This window comes from Protopterus annectens, chromosome 4.part0 (assembly GCF_019279795.1).
Source record: "Protopterus annectens isolate FY-2018-M chromosome 4.part0, PAN1.0, whole genome shotgun sequence".
Lineage (NCBI taxonomy): Eukaryota > Metazoa > Chordata > Ceratodontiformes > Protopteridae > Protopterus > Protopterus annectens.
Genome location: NC_056733.1, coordinates 741307099 through 741333480, shown reverse-complemented (window position 1 = coordinate 741333480; position 26382 = coordinate 741307099). Strand labels below are relative to the sequence as shown.

At 40.7% G+C, this 26382-nt stretch overlaps 1 protein-coding gene across 1 annotated transcript in view; it reads left to right on the top strand.

Moving 5' to 3' along the window:
* The first annotated feature begins 6221 nt into the window (after positions 1 to 6221).
* TXNRD2 (thioredoxin reductase 2) overlaps positions 6222 to 26382 on the top strand; it is a 1479392-nt gene continuing 1459231 nt past the window's right edge. Inside the window, exon 1 of the mRNA XM_044068698.1 lies at positions 6222 to 6404. Coding sequence (XP_043924633.1) covers positions 6317 to 6404 — 88 coding nt within the window. The 5' untranslated portion in view covers positions 6222 to 6316. The remainder of the gene's footprint in view (positions 6405 to 26382) is intronic.

Genomic DNA, 26382 nt, shown 5'->3' with positions numbered 1-26382 from the left:
AGAAATGTGTCTGAAGAAGGCAATAATGACTTACAAAGACAAGCTCTTTCTATAATTAAATTACACAAGTGTGACTTAATCAAAGTGCACTATGTGGTTCTTCTTCTTCTGACCACTCCTTCTCATTGACAAGTTTTAGATTTATGGTTCGGGCTCAAGCTTTAGGGTTAGGGTTTTTGGTTAGACTGTTAGGGTTAGTGTTTTAGGGTTAGAGATTTAGATTTCTGGGAAACTAGTTACTTAAATTACTTCTGCTAGGAGAGCACAATACTGAAATACCCGCTTTTTATATCACCACATTCTGAAACACAACTTATACCATCTAATAACATTTGCCTACTGTAAGCAGTACTGAAATCCGTACAGTCAACAAAGAACTAGTAATTCCCTAAAACTGAGGCAGCCAGTGGCAAAATGAATTCACTATATGCCAATGAGACATTCAACAGTGAAAGTATTTTCATATTAGAAAAGACTGTAATGTTTGGTTCAACACTAATGTGAAAAAACAGAAAACAGTGTAAGCCTTAACTTTTCACACTAAAAAAATAAAAATTCTAGCTTGGTTACACAAGGATGTGAGACACTAAATGAATACGAGAACAAGAAAAAAAAAAATCACAGACTTAAAGAAGCAGCTTCAAACGCTTAAAAAAAAGAAGTTATGTCTTACCATAACGTTCCATCTGTGTTGTAGATCTGTGTTCATTCATTACTAATAGGACCTCGGTTCCGTCCTCAGAACTGATACGGCTGTTTCCAAGCTCACGCCAACCAAAATCCCCCAGCTAAGACCTACCCATAATGCCCCTCTCCTAGTTACTCCAGATCGAGTTTGCCCACCCCTAGATAATAGATGTGGTAATAGAAAAAATAGTAGAAGGGTCTGTCTGAGCAAATACCCTAACCAAGAGTTCCTAAAGTCCACCAGGATCCCAGGCAGGGGGAAGGAGGGCGGGAAGTAATGAATGAAGAAAGATCTACAACACAGATGGAATGTTATGGTAAGACATAACTTCTTTATCTGATGTTGTAAATCTTTGTTCATTAATTACTATTAAGACTGAGTCCCCAGCTACTTGAGCCCTGGGTGGCTCTAAGGAAGGATATTCCAGAGCACCATAGAACCAAAAGATGCTCATCCCTGGAGGCCAAATACAATTTGTAATGAGAGATAAAAGGTATGAGGTCTTGCCCAAGCGGCTGCTGCACAGATATCATCCATAGAGGCTCTGGAATGAAATGCTACAGAAGTAGCCATAGATATGGTAGAATGAGCCTTTACTCTAGTAGGTAAGGATAGCTTATTCTGTTGGTAGATAAAGATAATGATGTTTCTAAGCCAGGAGGATAAAGTCACTTTGGAAACAGGTTTACCCAATCTAGGTCCTGCAAGTGCCAAAACAATTGATCTGTTTTCATGAAAGATTTAGTCCTGTCCAAATAACAACAAAGCTGCAGATGCACATCAAGGGTGTGCAAAAGGTACTCCTCTCTATTAGAATGCTGAGGGAAGAAAACCGGCAGGTCAATAGATTGGTTAATGGAAAAAAACAGAAATTACCTTGGGCAAGAAAGAAGGGTTAGTACGAAAGGACACCCTATCTGTGTGGAATATCAAGTAAGGTCTCTTGACACTCAAGGCCTGCAGTTCAGACACTCTTCTCGCTGAGGTAAGTGCTACTAGAAGTAAGGTTTTCCATGACAAAAAATTTAAATCACATGAATCAAAGGGCTTGAAAGGAGGACCTGTGAGAGACTGAAGTACCAAAGTCAAGTCCCAGGGTTCTAAGGGAGGCTTGACCGGAGGTTAACATGTAATAGTCCCTTCAAAAAGGTCTTGCATAGGTGGTGTGACATAGCTGAAGAATTATCAAAGTCCATTATGAAAATTGGCGATCGCTGCTAAATGTACAGTGATCGTTGATGCTGAAGCTCCTGCATGTAAAAAAAGAGTAGTCAGGTATTGTAGGATCTTTTGAAAAGGCATAGAGAAAGGGCCTAAGTTCTGATCTTTGGACCAAATAGAGAACCTAGTCCATTTACTAGAATAAACTTTCCTGGTGGAAGGTTTGTGTGAAGCCAGAAGAATTTCACGAACAGGAGATGGAATGTCTGGCAGCCTGACAATCACTGGAAGTGGAGGACCCACAGCTTGAGACTGTGTAGGTTCAGATGAATCAGTCCCGGAGGATGAGATAACAGGTCTTGGGAATGATCCAGGATCCACAGGCTGTGAAGCAGATGAGGCCATGGAAATGGGAATCAGACCTGATGGGGCCAGTAGGGGGCAATGAGGATCACTTTGCTTCTCAACCTCTGAGCTTTTGGGAGAAATTTTGGGATGAGGGGAAATGGGGGAAAGGCATACAGAAGACCCAGGGGCCAATCGTGCGTTGGAGCATCCCTCGGTGCTTCCCCAAGGGGGGATCAGGGAAGAATAGCTTCTGCATTTGTTGTTTAGGGGGGAAGCATGGCTTGCCCCAGCGTTGGAAGAGCCGATCTCCTGTTACAGGGTTGAGGGACCACTTGTGAGGCATCAGGATGTTCCTGCTCAGATTGTCCTCAATAAGGTTGGAACTCCCTGGAATGTGCGTTTCTATAAGAAAGCGGTTGAAAGCTATCACCCAGTGCCAAATCCTCATGGCTTCCTGACACAGGGGGTAAGACCTGGTTCCGCCTTCCTTGTTGATATACCAGACGACTAACATGTTGTCTGACTGAATTGCAATGGTCCCAGACAGTAGGGATGCATGAAACGCTTGCAACACTAAGAGAACTGCCCTCAGTTCCAGGACATTTATGTGCAAGTTGGCCTCCATGGGGACCAGGTGCCTTGGACAGTCTTTCCCTGGAAATGCCCCTCACCCTAACAGGGAAGTGTCCATGGTCACTGTGGCCATGGACTGGGGAAGACAGAACGGTTGACACCAAAGATTCGTCTGTGGCTTCATCCACCATAGCATTTCTTCCTTGCAACGGTTTGTAAGGCGTATCATGTGGTTGAGTGGGTGAGTTAGCAATGACCACTGTGCGGAAAGGAGCCACTGCAGGATTCTCATGAGTAGTCTTGCCAGTGGTACTAACATAATGGCAGCTGCCATGGAGCCCAAAAGTTGCAGTATAAGATATGCTGGCACATAGGTGTGAGGAAGAAGGTCTTGGAACTGGAGTCTTATTTTCAAAAGCCTGTGGGGGGGGGGGGGGGGAGCTTGACAGGATGTTGTGTCAAAGACCACGCCAATAAATTCCAGTGTCTTTGTTGGGGACATTTGAGATTTGTCTTTCTTGATTGTAATCCCCAAGCGGAGAGTGAGAGCTCGAGTGTAAGAGAGGCTGCGGACTAGGAGATTCCTGGTCGGAGCGGTAAGGAGCCAATCGTCTAGACAAGGAAACACCTGGAATCCTTGTAGTAGAAGATGAGCTACCACAACTGCCATACATTTGGTGAACACTTGTGGGGCTATCGAGAGACCGAATGGCAGTGCCCTGAACTGGTAGTGATTGGTTCCCAGCCCGAAGCGGAGAAACCTCCGGGAGTGGTGATCCATTTTTATGTGATAGTACGCATCCTGGAGGTCTATAGGGCACATCCAGTTGTCCCTCCCTAGGAAGGGAAGAATGGACTGTACTATGACCATCCGGAATTTTTGAGGTTTGATACATTTGTTAAATAGGCTGAGATCCAGGATTGGTCTCCATTCCCCTGTCTTTTTTGGCACTAAAAAGAACTTCGAATAAAACCCGGATCCTGTCTGGTCTGGTGGGACTGGTTGGAGGACTCTTTTTCTTAGCAACATTTTTATTTCTAAGGCTGCTAATTCCCTCTGATAGGGCAATACATCGGGGATTCGTTTGACAGGTCTGGGAGTTAAATCGAATTGTATTTGGTAGCCTCTGGATATTATTTTCTGCACACAAACATCGGTAGTAATAAGATGCCAGGCCAGTAGATGCAGAGAAAAACAACCCCTGACTGTTTCCAGAGGAAAGGAATTGGGCCGCTGCTCAAGAGCACTGGTAGGGTCTGCTGAAGAAAGAATAGTTACCGCCCTGGTTACGTGGACCCCCTCTACCCTGAAAGGGGCATCTTCCATATGAGTTGCCCCCTCTGCCTCGGGGGGATTGTTCACCACAAGTGTCATGAAAGGTTCCTTGAGATTTCTTGAACCACATCTTTCCTCCCTTCTGGTTCCTGTTATAAGAAATAGCATAAGCAACTAAAATAAGCATTTACTTTGGCAAAAAAAGTGAAGTTCAATTCAGCTTTAATATGATCGACGCCCAAACAGCAGACATAATGAAAATGTGTATCTGAGTTAGGCATCTTACGTCCACACTTGCCACACTGTTTAAATCCCAACTTAGCTTTGTCTGACATAGTAAGACAACAAGGCTATCCTATAGAAAAATTAAGGGAGAAAATACCAGTGATGTTATTTTTAAAAAATATCACTAGTAAAAAGGAAAGGCCTGTCAAAGACTGGCGAGAGGGACAGTACCAATAAGGTAAAAAATTTAATCATCAAGGAAAAGGGTAGGAAATAGGCTCAGGTTATAGGCGACAATGAGAAAAGGCTAACGACTGAAAATTAAATAATTTTGAAGAGAAACTGTCTTAAAAATTGACAATTTTCTACTCAGCTTTGACAGCGATGGCTAGTACGTCTGACTAGGAATGCGGCAAACGAGATCTGGAGTAACTAGAAGAGGGGCATTATGGGTAGGTCTTAGCTGAGAGTTTTTGGCTTGCGCGAGCGGGGAAACGGCCGTATCGGTTCCAAGAATGGAACCGAGGTCCTATCTGTAATGAATGAACAAAGATTTACAACACAGGTATTTGGTTAACACTACTGGTTAGAATGAAAAAAATAATTTAGTATCAAAGTAATGCGTTACACAGAGCCTTGACCTAACTAGGGTTACCACCTGTCCCACTTTGCAAGGACAGTCCCTCTTTGGGCAGTTGTGTCCCGTGAAAAAAACTAAAAAAATTGCAAATGTCCTGAGATTTTAGGAGAAAAAAAAATTCTTGAGTTTTTTAATAGTTGCATAAAACAGTTATTTTTCATCTGAAACACCTAAATGTTATAAGAAATAGCATACGCGACTAAAATAAGCATTTATTTTGACAAAAAAGTGAAGTTCTGTCCCTTGCACTGGCCATGGGTATGTTTTGTCCTGCAAAACCTCATGCTTCTACAAAAAATGTCCCACTTTGGGCATTTGAAAAGGTGGCAACCCTATGACCGAACAGGTGCAGTATCATCATTGTACATACTACACACGTTCACATTTACTATAAAAATATTATTAAAGGCCCCAAATCAGTAACAATTTAATATCTGACCGTAGCCCTCAACCTCTTAGAGCAAGAACTCTGGACAAAGCCATACATAAAAGTGGGACAAACGGCAAAAAATCGGGACAATTTTTAACTTTTGCTCTTACAAACTTAGAAAGTTGACAGAATAACAAGCTTTGCATTAGCATGAATTTTCTGAAGGTTATGAAGTCTGAAACTCAAATGTCTGTCATTATTTTCTAACTTTAATTTTTAATGCATTGCCACTAACTTGCCAAAATACCACAATTAAAAAAAAAAACAGACCAAAAACATGAGGCAAAAATCTGGACATTCTACGAAAATCTGTACAGTTGAGAGGTAATCTAACCCATTCACTTGGAAAATTAATGGAGTAAGCCAACGTACGTAAAGTTCACGAACTAAACCAATGAAAATTGTTTTTTTTTTATTTAAGAAACGTCTACAATGTAACTGCAGTAATAGTCGTCACACTTAGTCACAAAGGTTCTACCCAGTTAAGAAATTAATACGGTGAAAAAAAGTCACCTGTTTTATAAGGGACAGTTTATCTGGGGGACTGAAGTAAACTAAGAAACACGTTAACGTGTAACCCTTGATTTTTTTTATACTTCAAAATGGGCTATGACACTACCTGCAAGCCCACCTACCCAGGTTTTACATTTTAGAAGTCTTATCTAATCCCGCACCTTCTGCCAGACAGCTAAACACCTTAATTTCACCTTTAAACAATTACCTGAGTAACAAAAAAATGCACGACTACAATCACTATAATCAGTAATTCCGACTAGAGATACACAATGTTGACAAATCCTAGAGGAAGGGATAAACCTGCAATCTACCTTACCTCGCAGACGACCCGGTATTTGACAGGACTGACTTTGCGCAAGCGCATTCTCGTGACGTCACATCTCAGCCGCCTTAGTTGTTCAAGCAATGAAAAACAGTCTCACTTTTAGTAAAAGGAGAGTCTGATGGTCATCTGTTGATATGGCAGCAGTTCTCGTATGGAGAAATTATCGGTTTAGATTCAAAAACGTGGTGGTTTCAGCTGTCAGACTCCTTTCGAGTACTGCCGGTGAATGTTAACCTTAGTTCGGTTTGCTTTGTGCTATGCAAGCTTATAATTCGTTAGCTGTCTACATACAGTTGATGCACTCTGGGCTTAGTTCACTATCAAAGTTGATACCTCAGTATAGTACTGTAGATGGTAGAAGTTAAAATATCACTGGAGTCCTTCATTTCTCACACTGTTACGGAATGTATTAATCTTGAGTTTTACGGGTGTCTGGGATTTAGTTTGTTTGGTCAGTAAAGAGGTGTTTGTATACTCATTCAATTACTATCTTTACTGCACAGAGCAGCAGGGGCAAAAATGTAGTTAGAATGTATATTTTGTACTTGGATCTGAATTATGCTGTTGCCCCTGCCTTCCAGCTTCAGTTAAAATGTACTCCGTCCTCAGAATGTTGCCCCGCGTACGTAGGAAAGGCCCACATTATTTTCAACTTTTGCTACTTTTAACTGTAAAAAAAAAAAAAACTTTTCTTAGAGTTACGTTCGTATTACATAAAGTATGTTTTGTATAGCTGCATATGGTAAGAATTAATTTAAACAGCTGTAAACATTATGTGCTAGATTCTAACAGTTGCTCCTAAAATAAATAAATAAATAAAGCAATTGGGTAGTGGAATGAGCTCTTTTAAATAGTAGTTCAATAATTCTCTCTTTTTTGGGGGGGGGGGGGGTTATGATGTAGTGAAACAAATTAAGCAATTTAACAGGATTTCAACTCTTTCATCAGCGTCGAATAAAAGTTCTCCATGTTCAAGTGCGACTTTAATCTATGAATGGATAATAGCAAATTTACCCTAGTACTTTTATTACTAGTACCCCTTTTACTACTGATGGACAGAAATGGCTCCTAAATGCTTTATTCCATGCATGGGTCCTCTCAAATTATCTATGGTGTGATCTCAGTTATTCTAATGCATATTAATATATAATTACCAACCATGGGGTGGGTATGGGCAATCTATCACTGAATATGATGGGTTAATTCAAGCATCAAAAGGGAAACTGGCTAGGCATAAAATGGCTTGCAGGGACAGCTAGCCTAGTACTTGCCTGTGAGAGGATTTCACCTTTTCAAAAGTCCAAGTGGAAGACCTCTCAACTGTCCATGCATTTTGTCTCAATATTTTGCTCTGTCCTTCCTAATGCCTCCCAAAACTGACTAGAGAGAGATAAAAGGTGGTAGGTTATAGTTAATAAATGTCAGTATTTAAATGTACAAGCTTTTATTTCAGAAAATGTTATGCTAATTCGCATTCTTCTATTCTGCCAGTTTCTCAAATTAATAATACTAATGGTCTAAAATAGTGTCCCTGATTATTTCTAGACTTATCTCTGATCCTGAAGGCAAATGTTGAGCACTCTAGGCATATTATTTACTAAAATGTGAGATTTTTTTTGCATAACAGCACCCGCAGCCAGTGTCTTTTTTTTCAGTTTTAGTTTATGTTGCTTTATACATTTAAAATGTGCTTGTCTCTGTGTCTGCTTTACTTCACAGTTTCCATTTCTGGTATTTCAAATGCTGTATTGTTTTCCTGCCGAATTTAGAAAAACAAAAATTTTTCCACTAGTTTTAAAATTGTCTTGTTTGTGCTTGATTCACACACACAGCTGTCCGGTACTGGACTGCATTGCAAAATAGGGAGCAGTTACTAAGCAATGTCTGAAGCGTACAGCCAGTAAATTGGAGAACTACTCTCTCAAGGGGGGGGATTGTTGGTTCTGCTATGGAGATCTCCAGCATTTTGTATTGATACTTTTACTTTTGGTGAGGGATTTTCTTCTTCACTCATACACATGTGGTGTTAAGGGGAAAACGTTTTTGTTTTGGGAGGAAAGATTCTGCTTCCACCCCGTTTTGGCGTCAATGGCAGGTGCATTTTTGTCTCATGATAGGTTGTTTATTCTGGTAAATTTAGTAAAATCTGTCTTGATGTTAACACAGTAAAATCCTAGTGCTGTTCCAAAAGTAGAGTGCTTTTTATCATGGAAAAATATACGGAGTGTGAGCTGCGTAGTTTTAGTATCCCTTGCCTAACTGTATGTGATTGTACTGCATTTATCTTCTCCTAACACAATCCTGAGTTTTTCATCAATGGGTAGTCTGTTTTTTAAATTAACCATGTAGTATGTAATAAACTGAATTGCCACGGATGTTGCAGACCACTTAGTGTCCAAGCCTGTTGCTAGCCATAACTGTTCCCCCTCCACTTCCCAATTTTCTATTCAGGTAAAAATGTTGCCAGAGATGTCTATGTTTAAGAAATGCCACACTCTACAGGGTTACTTCCATATGTTGCATATGTTACATAACACTGCAGTATTCCAATTCTGCTCAGTGTTTAGTTTATTTATATTTGTCCAGTTACTGCTAATCCTGTGCAGTGTTCATAGGTTCATACTAGGCTATTTGCCCTAGGGCATTTATAAGCCTAGCCAGAGTGTGTTGGGCTTTCGCCACCCATTTTAAATTAATTTTGCTATACCCTATTTCGAGGTTAGTATACTGTGCCTCTGTCTAACAGTGACACAGAAGTGATACCCGGAGTAAACCTACTATCTCCCATCCACTCAAGATTCCTCTTGAAGAGAGTCAATGAGGGACTCTGCCTAACCTGGACTGGGATTTTATTCCAGAGTGAAGGGAGCCTCTGGGTTATGAATCTGTCCCTCCAGCATGTCCTATTTATTTCAGTGCTGAGGTTCAAGTCTCTCGAGCGCGTAGCTCGATGGGATTTGGATTTCCTGAGGTGCAGCATGTCCATTAATTCTGGGTTGGACATAGCTTTATACGTCAGGCACAGATCGCTTCTGAGCAGGCGGTATGCCACTGAGTAGAGCTGGAGTTTCTTTAACCGGGCAGCATATGGCATCTGTTTGAGCCCTTTGATCCTCTTGGTGAGGTACTTTTGGGGTCTTTCCAGTTGCTGCATTGTCTGGTAAGGTACATCCCAAAAGGGGCATTGTAATCAATTATGGGCCTGATGAGTGAAGAGACATGATGACCTCCCCTGATCTAGATGCGAATCCCTTCATGATTAGGTGGGCTATATAAAATGTTTTTCTAACCACTTTGGCCACGTGGTTGTCAAATAAGTGATTGCTATCAACTTGGGTCCCCAGGTCCCTAATTACTTCTTCTGTACTTAATGGATTACCACCTATGTGGTAATTTGTGGGCACTTTGTTTTTGCCAAAGGGGATGACTATACACTTTTTGGCATTTAGCTTGAGGCCATGGCTCTGGCACCAGTTGTCTGTTTCTATGAGGCCCTTTTGGAGGATGCTTGTGTCGGCTGGAGAGTCTATTACGGCACCCAGTTTGCAGTCATCTGCGAACTTGGTCAGCCACGGTCCTTCCATGTTGGCCTGTACCTCCGAGAAATATATACCGAACAAGAGAGGTCCCAGGACTGAGCCTTGTGGGACGCCACTTGTAACTGGTTTGGAGTCTGACATGGCTCCAGCAATTCTAACCATGTGGGTTCTGTCCTTGAGCCAGTTTGCAACCCATCTAGTGACATAGGAGTTTATATTTAAGCTGGTGAGCTTATCTATAATGCCCGAGTGGGGTATTGTATCGAAGGCTTTTGCGAGGTCCAGGTAGGCTGTGTGGACCACCTTCCCCCTCGTCAATGGCCTTGGTGACTGTTTCAAAGAAATTGACCAGGTTTAAGAGGCAGGATCTGCCCTTAACAAAGCCAAACTGGGTAGGATCCAGTGTCTGTAGGTCCCCAATATCTTTATTTATGAGGTCCATGATGATCCTTTCCATAGCTTTGCAGACCAAGCTAGTCAGGCTTATGGGGCAATGGTTTCCAGGATCCGTTGAGGCACCACCTTTGTGGAGTTGGACCACTGTTGCTGTACGCCACTCTTTGGGTACATATCCTGTAGTAAGGCTGAGATTGAACAGTAGTTTTATGTTTGGGTTTAGCTGTTCTTGGAGTTTATGTAGGACACAGCCCGGGACACCGTCTGGTCCCATTGATGCTGTGTTTTTTGCTTTGAAGAGGGCGGCTCTTACCTGAGCATCTGAGATGTCGGGGGCAGCACTCTGCTAGGATAGATATTTACCATTTTGGTGGGGAGGGGGGGGGAGAAGTTTGCGCTGAACCTGTCAGCTAGGATGTTGGCAATGTCTGTGGGTTCGGTGTATTTTTTGTCATTTTGGACTAATTCTGAGCATATCTGGGAATTCCCACCCAGGTTCCTAACATAACTAAAGAAAGCCTTGTGATTATCCTTAGTGTCCTGTGCAATTTTTCTCTCAAAGCTGGCCTTAGTTTTATGAGTGCCCGTAGTTTTTTGCTAATACTGATCAGAGATGCCTTCCCTTTTCGGGATTTTGCTCTATCATGTAGTAGCGTCCTCCTTTTATTGTATAGTTTGTTTATGGCTGGGGTCCACCAGACAGGACGTCTGCCTTTGGAGGATTGGGTCTTGGTTTTATTTGGGATTGCATGATCCACACATTCCTGAAGGTGTTCATAGAATGCGTTTATAAAGGATTCTGCGGTCTGGGCTGTATTTTCCACAGGCCCAGGGGCTTTGAAGGATTCCACCTCGGTTTTGAGGAGTGTGAAATTTGCTTTAGAGAAGTTTTTCACTGTGGTTTTCTGGGCAGGGGGTGGGGTCGGGATGTGAATATCCAGTGAGATTAGTTTATGGTCTGATCTTACCAGTGAGGGATACACTTGTGGTCTGGAGCATAGAGTCCCCATGTTGGTGATGATCAGGTCCAGTATGTTTTCCCCTCTTGTGGGAGTGGTAACAAGTTATTCCATAGCATTTGAGTTTATAAATTCTAGGAACCTTTGGGCTAGGGTGTTGGAGCTAGAATAATTCTCCCAGTCTATGTTTGGGTAGTTGAAGTTGCCCAGTATAATGGTGTTTGGAGAGACCTTCATATTTTCCAGTGTTCTCAGGAAGGCCGAGTGGGGTTCCTGGGTTTGGGAGGGTGGTCTCTAGCAGGCTATAAACTGGAAGGCAGTTTTACCCACTGTTAGTTGCACATGGATAGTCTCTGATGCTTTGTGCTGTCCCACCAACCTGGAGGTGTGGGTATCTTTGACGAATATTGATACTCCCCCTCCTTTTGTGGTTCGGTCCAAGTTTTGGGGCCGAAAAGCATGGTATGAGGTATAACCTGGTAGTGCCGGGGTACTCTCGGGAGCCTTGAACCAGGTTTCTGTTACTGCACAGATATCGATGTTCTCCATGCTAAGGAGAGTTTAGAGTGCGTGTATCTTGAGGTTTAGACTTCTGGCATTGAGTAGCATTACTCTTGGTTTCTTATCCCTTGTGATACCTATGGAGGTGGATTTGTCTTTTGAGCCTTGCCTAAAAAAGGCACTATGGGGGTAGCAAGAGCCTTTGCCAATATCCGAAAGCCCAGGGGTGACAGGTGCAAGCCGTCCCTAGCGAAGCATCGTGGCTTGTCGAGCATGTCATCCCAGGCTGACAGGCATTGGATCCCCTTTGAATGACACCAATACTTAAGCCAGTTGTTGAAATTGATCATCTTGTCTTCATATTGTGGCATCATACTTGGTGAGGGTAAGATGCTACTCAAGGTCAGGGTCATACCGGCCTGGGCTACATGCTCAGAGAGCTCCTCTATGTCTCTCTTCATGTAGTCTAGGGAGGTACGCCTCAGGTCATTCACACCAGCATGGACAATGACCGAGTCATATTTGTACTTGCCTTGGAGTGACCTGAGTGCTTGTGTTATGTGGTGGATCCTAGCGCCTGACAGGCAGCTCACCGTGACCTTCTCCTTGTTCAGCCTGGTGAGCGGGACGTCAGTGTGCCTGACGATAGTCACCTATTACAAGTGTATCAGGTGTGTTGTTTAGCCTTAAGGGCTGTGACTGTTCGGCACACTGGCTTTGTGAGCTATGTGTTGCACGTGTTTTGTTTTGGGGTAGCGGTTGCTTGGGTGTCTGCTTTGGATGTGTCTGCTGCTTAGGCAAATTTTTTTTTAGAGCCTCCGAGTATGTTTTTGTGTGTTTGTGTTTGGTTTGCTGTCGTGGTAGGTCTATGTGAGACTGGAATTGTAGTGAGTGTGGTTTCCTTCTCCTCCTGACTGGTTACGCCAGTACTGAGTTGAGAGAGCTTAGCCTCCAGTTTGGCTATATGGTTGCATCTCTCACATGTGTTGGAATTTGTTGTGAGGAGGAGAGGGTTGTCTGTGTACATGAGGCAGTTGTAACATTGCCTCAAGATTCCCAGATTCACCAGCTGGACCGGAGAGGAGATTGACAACTGACCTTTGGACATGCTAGAATAGTATTGGGAATTCCTTTATAATTGAAAAAAAGGGCCAATGGGGAACAAGGTACTCAAGGGGAGTTTGTGAGGGTGTAGTGCTTTTAATTTTTTAGTGCTGACTTAGTGAGCAAGTGCCAGGTAACTTAAATGCAATGTGTTACAGGTAACTTAAATGCAAAAACGACAAACAGTAACTTTCTTTCAAGTGAAGCAAGGAAATAAGTACAGTAAGCAATGTAGATATTAGGGATCCACAGAAGCGCTGAAAAGCCGCGTTTAGGTGGAATTAGCATTTCAGGGAAATAACAAGCAAACAAACAACAAGCATACAAACAAAGCTAGATTCAGCAGGCCTGGATCTAGTCTATGCTACAGCAAACAAGGTGTACCAATTTTAGTAAGAAACAGTTCAAATATGCAGGCACTATAAGCCTTTAACCAGAAATTCCCAGCTCAGAAGGGCAGAGTCCAGCCTCTCCTCCCACAAGGGTGCAGACCTTGAACCTTCTTAATGTAAAATAACTGGCCTGAAGCCCAAGTGCTTAAACCAGAACTAATACACTTTTAGAATAACAGACACTGAGCCCTCAATCAGCAGTTCCCAACTTAGAAGGATGTAAGCTACCTGTCCTGCCACCACAGTGCAGGCCACAAACCTTCCTAATGTAAAACAACTGGTCTGAAGCCCAAGTGCTTAATCCAAAAGACTTAGAATGATAGCTACACTTTAATCAAGTTACTACAAAGCAGTAATAAATACAATTGAATACTGCCTGGATTAGTGCTCAAGTTATACAAACAAATCTATATTCAGCAGGCCTGGATCTAGTCTATGCTACAGCAAGCAAGGTGTACCAATTTCAGTAAGAAGCAGTTCAGATATGCAGGCACTATAAGCCTTTAACCAGAAATTCCCAGCTCAGAAGGGCAGAGTCCAGCCTCTCCTCCCACAAGAGTGCAGACCACGAACCCTCTTAATGTAAAATAAGTCGCCTGAAGCCCAAGTGCTTAAACCATAATTAATACACTTTTAGAATAACAGACACTGAGCCCTCAGTCAGCAGTTCCCAACTTAGAAGGATGTAAGCTACCTGTCCTGCCAGCATAGTGCAGGCCACAAATCTTCGTAATGTTGCAAAGTAGGTAAAAGTTAGCATTATATCTGTAGAGATCTAGCAGTGGCCAAAAAGTCTGGTATCTGAACAGTGAACAACATCTGTTGTGCTAAACCAGCTGACACCTGCAATAATAGCAAAAGGCACAAACCAGTTCATTTATCTTTTGAGCATGTAAGCATTCTAGGAAGGCTGTACTTGTCCTCCACCTTCTTTATACATCAAAGTTAGAGTAAATTTTATTGTCGTTTAGAACAATACACATGTAGACTAAATGAAATTTCGTGCATCAGCTCAATTCTTGAAATTACAAAGGGAATTGAAACAACACATACAAGTAGTGGAATAAACATAAATAACGAATATAGTACTACTCCCAGTACATGCAAGAAAGAGCAGAGACACTTGCCAGCACTCGTATACGAAAAGAATGCCCTCCCCTGAGTTAAATTAACTACCCTGTTTAAAGTAATACAAAACACACTGCAGATTGAACAATGCCTAAATTATTTGTCCAATATTGCACTTGAGTGGGTTAAATAATACTGACTGGATTTTTTTAAATATTGCACTTGGAATATATGTAATTATATATTGTATAAATAAATAAAACTTGATTTATGTGTCCACACCCGTGGCACTAGTGCCCGAGTTCAGAAGTCTAATCACTGTAACTGAGTGTTACTGATATTGAGTCTTGTAGTCCTGCAGCGGATGTTGCAATCTCTCTTGCCAGATGCTTAAACAGTCTGTGTGCAGGATGTGTGTTGTTCTGTATTGTTTTGGTGGCTTTTCGGATGCTTCTTGCAGAATAAAGATGTATCAGTGGAAGTCTGGAACCTTTTACCTTCTTTGCAACCCTCACCACTCTTTGTAGCGCCTTCCTTTTCTGTAACTGCGCAGCTTCCAAACCACACTGTGAAGTTGCAGGCGGAGATGCTCTCTATTGCACCTCTACCAAAGTTGGAAAGAATATGAGAAGGAAGCTTAACTTTTTTCAGCCTTCTTAAAAAGTGGAGGCGTTGATGCACTTTCTTGACCCGTTGGCTGGTGTTTCCCGACCATGAGACATCCTGTGATATGTGCACACCCAGGAATTTTATACTCTTAATGCTCTCCACACTCTCATAATTGATCTTGAATGCTATATGTACATACATATAACCTATGTGTGTGAATATATATGTACGTATATGCATGTGTGTGTGTGTGTGTGTGTGTGTGTGTGTGTGTGTGTATATATATATATATATATGTATATATATATATATATATATATATATGTATATATATATATATATATATATATATATATGTATATATATATATATATGTATGTATATGTGTGTGTGTGTATGTAATATATATAACATTCTATCCACTCCCTTGAGCCACCCACCTTCCATCCCCAAATTTTACTCTGTCATTGGTTGTACCCTTTTTCCATGCATTTGATAACCATGTAAACACATGGGGAAACAAGTGTCCCTTTTCCATTGGTGACCCTGTACATATTGTCTGGTTAAAAGACGTTGCTTAGATGCTGTGATTTTTTTTCTTAGCTACTTTAATTTCTGTTGTATGCCTCCATTAGCCCATATTCAGTGTTCTATGTATCAGTGCCTTCCTAGCCTCTGTTCATAATATTTTTGGTAGAGACTGTACTGTGCACCATTTTTATTAATTGTTCAAGCTTAGAACTTAATGGCCTTCAAGAAGCTTGTCTGCCATAGTATTTTTTTTATTTTCCAGATATGTAGTAAGATTATTTTTGAATAATGATAATTCTTAGCTACTTCTGATTGAAAAGGAAGGTTTATTCCATACAGTTTTAATTTTAGTATACGTTTCTCCTGCCTTGTAAGTGTTCCAGATATAAACGTTTCAAAGAGAACCAAAATCAGAGGATGCCTCTCCTCAACCTGTAAAAAATGGAATATGACAGTTTTAGAAAATTTTCTAAGTACTTCAGGTTTTCTAATCCTATGGTTTCTGTTAAGAAAATATTTATTTTTCAGTGGCTTATATTAAGGCTACAAAATGCAGCATTGTGGTTGGTAATGGGTTGCATCACTGGCATATGAAGTGGTGAATTGATCTCTCTGGAGTGACTACATATACCATTTAGAGTGACTTGACTATAGAGAATGCTTTTCTGACTTTGCAGTAACACTTTTCTTTTTTTTATAATTGTTACTGTTACCCTAAATCTTTGAAATTTTTATTTTACCATTTTTTATTTTATAGTCGTAACTGATGTACGTTTTGTCATGCTGCTATATTTATTCATTTTAAGGGTAGGCCATCAGTACTTCACTAGGTGTGTTATTGCTATTTGTGGATCTTCTTGGGAGTGTTTTAGCATCTTTTAGTGAATTGTTACGCTGTTTTGCAGTTGTCAATATGTCTGGTTATCTTTATCCCATTCCCTGTTTTGTGTGCAAGAAGAATAGTCTAAAAATAAGTTGATCCCTGTGAGACAGCACTGGCAGTCCCCACCCTTAGCTGTGTCCTGTTGGTTAACTGATGTTTTCACAATTGAAATAAATCTGGATTTACATTTAATGCTTTTGTCACTCATTCCATTTTGTTAAACTGTTGAAAATAAGTGGCATGCGTTTGCAGCCTTTTTATGAATTACTGCTGTTAACCAAGATTCAAAAAGAGAAGATCTCCCTTAACAAACCATACTGTTCCACATGTACCAGAAGTCATCAGTATAATGAATAAGCTCTGTTTTGACTCTTCCATGTTTTTTGCCTAAAATACTATTCGAGTTTGTGGATCTAGAATTGCTGTGGTCTGTTTTGTCCTTGCTTGTTTTCATGAATTGGTACCACTCCAACATTTCAAGAGAAGTCGGGTACATGTCCTACATGCCAGCATTTTATTTAATGTCCTTTTTTTATGCTGCCTGTCAACCATTACCCTTTCCTTGACCAGTTGGTCCATTTCTTACTCTGTGGGGTGAGAGCTGATTCACCCATTTGTTCTCTTATTTGATGAGAGCCTACCAGAGGAGGCTATTATCTGAGTGGCCATCAGGGATATTTTTTGGTAAAGCCTAACCCTGGTCCCTGTAGTGGCTTACAGCACTGACCTTTGTGTATGTATGCTACTGCTCATGCCTGGTTCCAGCTACAGCATACACTGCTTGGGGAGCACAAATTTGAAGTCCATTTAGATGTTTGTAACCTAGCAAATTACAGTTAGTGACATACAGTTAAGGATAAACAGAAAATATGTAAAATCAAACATTAAAGCAATAAATAACCTAATAAAGTACCAGGATGAAGATGCTGATTAGGGATAGTTTGAATAAGTTAAGTAGAGCATACCCTTAGCCATTGGGGAAGGTAGTTTCAGTGCCAAGGAGCATGATGGCTGAAAGATCTAATACCCAATGACTTTAAACATGTTCTAGGCACCTCCAACAGCCCCATGGAAGAGTATTGAGCGAGTTTAGTCAGGCAATAGGAAATTAATTACCTTAAGACAGAGGGGACCCAAGTAATTTAGGGCTGTATGAAATGGAATTAGCAGCCATGCAGACTCTGCAGTACTTTGGTAATATGGATGTATCGCCATACAGACTCTGCAGTACTCTGGTAATATGGATGTATCGCCATGCAGACTCTGCAGTACTCTGGTAATATGGCTATATCGTTGGTATACTTTAAGAGCTGCATTACTTGCTGTCATGCTTACTCCTCAGAAACATCACAACTGTAGTTACAGTAGGGAAGAGAGAGACTGTACCAAGTGTCATCACCATAACAATATTGAAGACCTCTCTGATGAGCTCAGTCAGTGGAAGCATATTTATTTATTTATTGCATTTGTTTACCGGGAAAGTCTACATGGGGAACAGTAACGGGCATAGAATAGAAACCCTGTGGAACTTCAAATGCAGTTGGGCAACATACCTCTTCACTGTTCAGAATGTCGAGGTTTTTGGTCTTTTCCTCATAAAATGCTTTCTGGCAAAGTCATGGAGGATTTAAGTCCCTAAATAATGACAGACGTTTGAGTTTTTTCAGACTTCATATCTTCAGAACCATTCCCATGGTTTTCCAGTAGGTTTGGAGCCAGTTTAGGAAAATATTATAGTCAACCATATCAGATGCTGAAACGAGATCAAGGAGGACCAAAACAGAGTAGTACCTATGATTTCTTGCTATTAGGAAGTCATTAAAGACCTGTGTAAATGCTGTTTCAGTACTCTGGTGTGGAAATGAGACTGGATTGTGTCACAAACCTGGTATTCTTTAAGGAAAAGAATCGGCTTCTAAACCAACAACTTGAACAAATAATATAAGGTTAGAAATGGAGGGCAGTAATTATCAAAATTTTAATTGTTCTTTATTTATGTGTCTTCTCAACAAGGTTAGTTGAAGTAGGCTAGTGAATTATTTTCTTTTTAGGAGAGAGCACTGAAAACTCCCCGTGAGCTTATTGTGGAAGAAGAAATTGATCACAGTGCTACTAACTTAGCTGTAAAGAACTGAGTGGCCAATGTGTGTTCTTCAGGTGAAAGTGCTCAGCAGTTAGGAAGACAAGATGGATTGCTCAGACTAACACCTGAAAGAACATAAGTTAGTTGGATGCGTCAGGGATCTTGGTGGACAGGAACACTGCCTTCTTACAGGAGTTCTCTGCTTGATAAATGTACAGTTTATCAAGTCTATGCTTTAAATTAATCTGCCAGCGCAGCGCCATTTATGCCTGAGCCTTCACACTCATCCTCGCATGGCATGGTGCTCCAAGTCAAACCGTGGTTCCTGTGGCTAGAGGTATACATATGCATATGCTGTATGAGATGGGTCAAGCAGGTCCAGTGACACGTGCACAGCAGCATTAGATGTTCTTGAGTAGTTCATAAAAAAACATGTACAGTTGGCACCATAAGCTGCCAGTGGAAGGCTGGCACACATTGGTCAGGTATTACAAAATGCCAGTTCCTGCTTTTTATCAGCTCAGGATTGGGAGGGAGTTATGACTGGCTTAATACCACCCTAAACTGAGCAAGATGATGGTCTGATTATGATAAAGGTTCCACAACCATGACAAAGGTTGATACATCAGTTTGGAATGAAAAGTCCAAAGTTTGTTCAAAAACATTTGGTAGCAGATGTTACATGAGTGAAGCCAAATCCCTTCATGGTAAAGAAATTCTTGAGCCAATGTCATGGACTCTTCTTTAACCTAGAAGTTGAAATTGCCCAGGAACATGTTAGGACTACCAGATGGATGGTAAATCAGGAGGAAACTGCTTTTATTCCCATGACGTACTCAAAGGATTTGGTAGCACCAAATTTAACCTTCGTCTCTGAGGAGAGTGATATAAAAGATCACCACCCCACCACTGATTTTTTTTCCCACAGTTCTCAGGCAGTGTACCTTGGAGAACCCTTGGGCACATGCCGCTAAATATCATAAGACCCTTGCTTATCCATACAGAAGTGCAAACTGTGATATTCCAAAATCGCCATCAAGAAGAAAGGGAAAACGGGGATGTCCCTGTCCTAATGAAAAACCAAGTATCCAGATAGAAAAAGCTGGTGACACCCATCTGGCAGTGTTGGAGGCAACACCAGTGGAACCCATCTGGCAGTGTTGGAGGCAACACCAGTGGAACCAAAAGACAGCTGCTGAGACATGAAAATCAGCACTAGAGTTGTTGATGACCATGTCCAGCAGCAGCCCAAAATAATTGCCAAATTCAAAGATTGGCAGTAATACTACTTCTGAAAGAACCATTACAAAAATTGTCAAGGTTCCAGTAGCGTTCCTATTGGAGCAGTACCACAACTGTTGAGACAGCTGTCAGAACATAGAAACCACTGTAACATGCTAGCAGAGGTTATTTCTAAGTATTTGTCAATTAAATATTGCATATGGGGTGGAAACAAGCATGTAAAATCAAAGCACAATGTGTAGTGTACCTCCGTAAAAACTCGGGATTAAATGGACTAGGCAACCTAAAGGACACTCTGACATCCTTTATTCTCTGAGGCAGAGTTCTTTCAGATCATATCTCCTCTCTCACCTCAAATGCTTCTGACCCTCACCTACTTGGATGCACCCAGCTTCCACTAGGCATCAGCACAATAGGCCTAGCCACTTCCTGTTTCCAAGATGGGTGAAACAGCATTGGTCAATTACTCTCATTCCACCCTGCTCAGCACCCCCAGAGCCAGAGCTACTAGTCAAACTCATGCTCTTTGGGTTGCAGTTAGAGCTTTATCCCTTTATGCCAAAGTTCTGTTATTTTGCTTAACATGAAGATTTAGTCAGGTTTTTCATGACTGTTTGGCGAAAGCCAAAATATATGTTTGGTCCTATGGAACCTGTTTTTAGTTTGATTAGGTAGCCGTTATGCTTGCAATTACATTAGGGATATCTCTTTGTACTTTTTTAATACATGTCTGATTATTGCAAAATGTATACATTTTTGGAAGTAGATTTGTTGTATCCTGTTGGTGGATGATCACTTTATTGCTTATTGATTGCCTGTCATTTTTTGCAATCTTCCTTTCAGTGTCTTGTAATTTAAAATGCAACAAACTTTGCTTACCAAGCACTGAGATCGAGTTGAGTTCATAGTTTGTGTGGGAAGATTTGGTAAAATTAACTTGAAACTGTACATGAATAAAAATAGATTAATTTTACAAAGTTTAGGGCAGTACCTTTTATTGTATGTCTTACTAATTTTTGATTCTATCCAAGTTTTTTTAATTTCCTTGTGTAGTGATGTCATACTGGTATGCATTCATGACTGAAGTTAGTAATGTAAAAAAGTGATCAATAATTTCTTGAGCAGATCTTGCCATTGTGGATAACATCTCAGTTTATTGCAAGTGTCATGAAATTCATCATGATTTCCTTGGTAAAGTCTAGAAAGGATAATTTGTGATAGACTTTAATTTTACTTTTTATTTAAATTTGTTGGTATTTGTATTAATTTATTACATAGGGAAAGCCACATATGGGGAGTGGAAAGAGCCTACGTCTGTAAGGATGATATCAAAGTTATTACCATCTCTAGTACATGGATTGTACTTACTCTGATTTAACGTTTGTTTAATATTTGGGCATGTTTATTTGATGCCAAGTAGTTTATCTGGTCATTGCTTGGCATTTAAATTTCTTCATGTGGAGGACTTTATTTTTCCATGGGGGTTATATTTTGATTTTTTACATCTAGAGTGAACATTTTTTAATTCTGTGACTTTTGGGTTATATCCTGCAAAGAGGCACTGTCACCCCTTCCCACTGAAAATCTATCAGTAAAAGGGTGTAATGCCTGGAATTTTCTTCCACGTACTTTTTTCCCCAGATGCCTGCTGGCCATTGGGACTTAAACCTCTTCATTCCCCTGTACTTAATCACCCCAACACAGAGGTGAGAACCATCTTTATGAGCAGTCATTCATGAGTGATTTGTCCCCTTGTCTGCATCACTGCAATAGGGGTATAAGGTTTAGTCCAGGTGTCTCAAACTTATGGCTCCTGTGGCAGGTGCTGCCCAAGAACAAGATGGAACCTGCCTAAAGACTGTTTTAAAATGAATATTTTAATCCAGCTCGCAGATTACTCCAGAACAGTACAGCTTCAACCCTGTTTTTCTATTTTTCATTCATCTCTGTAACTACTACTTGTTTTCAAGTCCTAAAAATCTTCGCCACTTTGCTGGGATTGGCCTAAATTTTCATGGCACAACTTTCCATAGGTAAAAAATATTGGTCAGTGCTGGTAATAACATCAAAGTATATAGTGACAGCCCAAGTGGTACTGTCTCTATAGTCTTCCTGTTCAGGGTGAAAATTAAAGACCAGATATGCACATGCATGCAAACGCAAACAAATTGTTGTAAACTTTAGATTTTTACAATAAACATGTAAGGATGTTTAAGGGATGTCCCATTGCCTCACCCCAGCCTAGAAATAATTTACTTAAAATGCATTGTACTGCAACAAGCTGAACTGATTTATTTTCTGTAAGTAGCAGTCACATAGACAGATGTAAATCATCATTTGGGCTGCTTTGTCATTTAAGTGATAGACACTGCACTTGTATTGATGTAGACGCAGATGCTTTCATTAAAATGGTTTGGACCAGTCCTGGTAAAGATCATGTACCACTTCCCACACTGTTGATATGGTACTATGTAATGTGTTTTGTATGGGGGTATAGAGAAGTTGTTTACATAAGAGAAACTTGTGGGATATAAAAATGTATTGTGAGCAGTCTGAAATTGCATTCCGGTGTCAAACTATATAGGCACCTTCCATTTCAGTACTGACGTCCTCGTTATAATGAGGGGCTAGAAAACTGAGGTATCTCAGGCTTGTAATGTGAACTAAGGAATGAAGGTATGGTTTATGAGAAATAGGAGTGTTGTAAAATTTCTATTTCTTTGTTTTTATTGACATTAAAATTACTTGTTCAACAAAATATTATAGACGGAACAAGGCTGTATTCAGACCTGTAACGAACTGACTGCAAAATACGGTATAGGGTTCCGCCTTACTAGGAAAACCAGGGGTAGTCAAACCAGCAGAACAACCAAAGCTGAAACGGAAACAGTACCAGCAGGTTGCAAAGATCTTGTTTATTCAACAAAGATTAAGCACTTTCATCTGTTGTATAACAAAGGACTTCATCAGAATCCAATTAACGTAAAATCCATGTTTTAAATTTCCCCAGCCTTAATCATATTCTAAAAAATGACCAATCAGAATAGAAACACCCATATTCAACTTATCCTTAAAGACGTATCATAAGAAAAAAAAGCAGTACGATTAAGTTGTGTTAAAACACTTCAAAAAATAAATATTTATACTTTTATAGGACCAGAGTTTTAGGACACTAATAATGGAAAGGCTTTAATTTAATCCCGGGGGTACAAGGGAATTGAGCCTAATCTGCCAACTAAATTCCCTAGCTTCTATAAGATCTTCTCATGGTCTCCCTTTTGGATTCTTATTCACAATATCAAGTCCAAAAAAAAAATTGAGATTGATACTTGGAAATGTGCTTAATAAGGTATTATGCTCTTTTTTTTCCCCTTAATATCCAAGTTGTGTTCATAGATCTGGTCCCTCAAACACCTTTTACTTTTTATATCATAAAAACACTGCAGTATTGACCAAGTGCGAGGTAAATCACACCACACAAATTACAAATGCAGTGGAATGAAGCCCTTATCTTAAGATTGACAACCAGTGTCTTTTTCTAGTAACCATCTACACTGAGAGCAAAAATCACATTTATACTTACCCTAACCTCTTAGTGGTAAAAATCGCATGGTCTGCATCACTTTTTTTCTTAAGTTTCAAGGACTTCCCTTTTCTGTAAACAGTATGAGGAGCATCACCTCAAATCTCATAAATCTTATCAAAACCAGAAAAAAATTCTCCACTTCTTTTTCAAAGTGCTTAAAATATCAAGAGTCAACAGTAAACAAAGTAATAAAAGATCTGGTATACTGGTATTTATCAGATCTGTTGTCAGATTCTAGTCCCCCTCACTCCTAAGGAGAGGTCTAAATGTACCACTTTGCCTTTTGTAGTAAATCTCATTGTTTATTTCTGTATTAATTTATTGGGGTGTCCTCTAAGAGCATATTGGCCAGTTTGTTACCCTCAACTATAAAAAGGTAAGTATTCTGGCCAACCAAAACGTATCGTCCCTTAACCATTCCTGTTTTTTGAAAATTTGGATGTCAACTTGAGTAGTGAAGCAAACTGTTTGAAATGTGTGGGTTTATGAAAAATGTGCTAAAAACGTGCCTTATAGAATTTTTTATAATTTTTGCATGCCCTTGGAATGCCACGTCATCCAACATGGGCAATTTTTTTGTAAGAGATGTAGACAAGATTAATTGACAGTCCTCATAAAAATAGTTTCCACCTTTCCATTGCTAAGAATAAATTTAACCAGTGCTTGTTTAAATAAGATAAAGGGGTCAGGAAGCTGCTTTCTATGATCGTCACTTTCAAAGATGCTTAGGGTGTTTTTTTCATGTTAATGTAATTTAGTTTTAACTTTTATTTGTCTTTCTTGACCAGGAAAGTCCAACTTCCAACTGGGTAGGGCCCATTTTCATCAAAGGCCCGGAGAGAAAAGCTCCATCACAGTAAATTTATATTAAAAAAGTGAATTTTAAACAGTTCTCAGAACAGTTTTGGTTTTCTTAGCTTGCTGACTGCAGACACTAGAGAGGGGCTACAGCCAATATCACACAGAAATAACTGAAGTAATGTTTTTTATATTTTTTATTTTTCTTCAGTGTCAAATGCAATAACCATATTAAAAATTCATCTATGTTTTCACATAAATGTAAACCATTGTAACTTGTTTTGGTCAATGGTCACTTTTCTAATCCTAGACTCTGAACTCGTTCTCATCTGGCCCATTAGCCATTTGATTTTGAGATCACTGATATAGGCCTTATCCCCTCTCTTGGGTGGGGGACAAATGACTTGTCACAGCAGGAACTACATTGCCCACACTGTGCAAGCTTGTGCACCTGTGAAGAGGGCTACAGCATGTGTGACTGTGCTGAACACCTGCTCCAGGGCTGTCCTTTACATCATGCTTGCTTGTGACAGTAGACAGCCCTGGTGTGCCCCCCTCCCCCAAGAAAGGCATGCTTATCCTCCCATGCCACCTACAGTAAAGCTCTGAGCAGCTAATAAAACCCAGGGTGCTTGGGCCCTAGTCGGGGTTTTATTCCTCTATGGCAGTGGAACTGCCTAAATATAGCTTGGAATTTCTGAAACAAATTTTGAGTCTGTAACTCCCTGTGTTTCATTTAATGGTGTGGATACTAACATCCTCCAAATAAAGGAAAAATTGCACATTAATTTAAAGCCATATTCAGGTGTCTTTATCTCCCTTTTGGTGTTAAGTGGACTACCGCCTATGTGGTAGTTCATGGGTACAGAGTTTTTACCAAAAGGGATGACAATGCACTTTTTGGCATTGAGCTTGAGGCCATGCTTTGACACCAGACATCTGTCTCAGTGAGGCCTTTTTGTTTTGTAGGATGTCCACATCTTTTGGAGTTTTGATTATGGCTCCTAGTTTGCAGTCCTCTGCGAACGTTGTTGGCCAAAGACCTTCTGTGTTAGCCTGTACTTCACACTTCAGAGAAGTAGATATCAAACAGGAGAGGATCCAGGACTGAACCCTGTGGTACTCTACTTGTCACTGGTCTGAAGTCGGAGTTGGAGTCTGCTACTTTCACAGTGTGGGTTCTGTTAGTGAGCCAGTTGGCAACCCATCTTGTGACATAGGGATTTATACCTAGTTTAGTGAGTTTATCTATAATTCCAGAGTGAGGGATGGTGTCGAAAGCCTTGGCAGGATCTAGATAGGCTGTGTGAAACACCTTCCCCTTATCTACGGCTTTGGTGACCGCTTCAAAGAAGTCTATCAGGCTTAGGAGACATGATCTGCCTTTTACAAACCCGAACTGGGTGGGGTCCAGAGTTTGGAGATTACCACTGTCATTGTTTATAAGTTCCATGATGATACGTTCCACAGCCTTGCAGACCAGGCTCGTCAGGCTAATGGGGCTGTAGTTTCTGGGGTCCATGGTGGCTCCCCCTTTGTGGAGTGGGATAACCGTCACTGTGCGCCATTCAGTGGGCATATAGCCTGAGGTGAGGCTGTGATTGAACATGGTACTTATGCCAGTTCGTTCTGTAGTTCATGTAGAATGCAGCCTGGGATGTTGTCAGGTCCCATGGATACTGTGTTCTTGGCTTTGGAGAGTGTTTTTTTTTTTTTTTTTTTTTACCTGTGCAGCCATGATTACAGGAACTTTGTATTCTTCCAGTATAGAGATGGGCCTTTTAGGGGGTGCGAGGGGGGTGAAGTTAGCACTGAACTTGTCTGCCAGGATGTTGGCAATATCAGTTAGTTCTGTATATTTAGTGCCATTGTGCTGTAACTCGGAGCAGATCTGAGTGTTGCCCTTCAGATTCTTGTTGTAGCTATAGAACGCTTTGTGGCTGTCTTTAGAGTCGGTGGCGATTTTGTTTTCGTAACTAACTTTGGAGGATTTTATGAGGGATCTCAGCTTCTTACTGGGGCTGACCAGGGAGTTCCTCCAATCATGGGATTTTACTCTTTTTTTTTTTTTTTTTTTTTTTTTTTTGCAACAGTTTCTTTCTTCTGTTGTAGAGTTTGTTTATGACAGGGGACCACCAGATTGGCTTCCTTTTTTTGGAGGATAGCATCTTGGTTTTGTTAGGGATTGCACAATCCATGCGCTTGTGTAAGTGCTTATAAAGTGCATTTGTGTAGGATTCAGCAGTCCTACCTCTGTTGTCCATCAGCATGAATGTTGTGAAGTTTGCCACTTCTGTCTTAAGAAGCTTGAAGTTGGCTTTGGAGAAATTATTTACGGTGGTTTTCCAAATGGGGTGCGGGGGAGGGATGTGGATGTCTAGGGTGATTAGCTTATGGTCGGATCTGACCAACGAAGAAATGACCTCTGGTGTGGAGCACCAGTTGCTCATGTTGGTAATAACCAGGTCTAGGATATTGCTACCCCTGGTGGGGGTGTGGATAAGTTGAT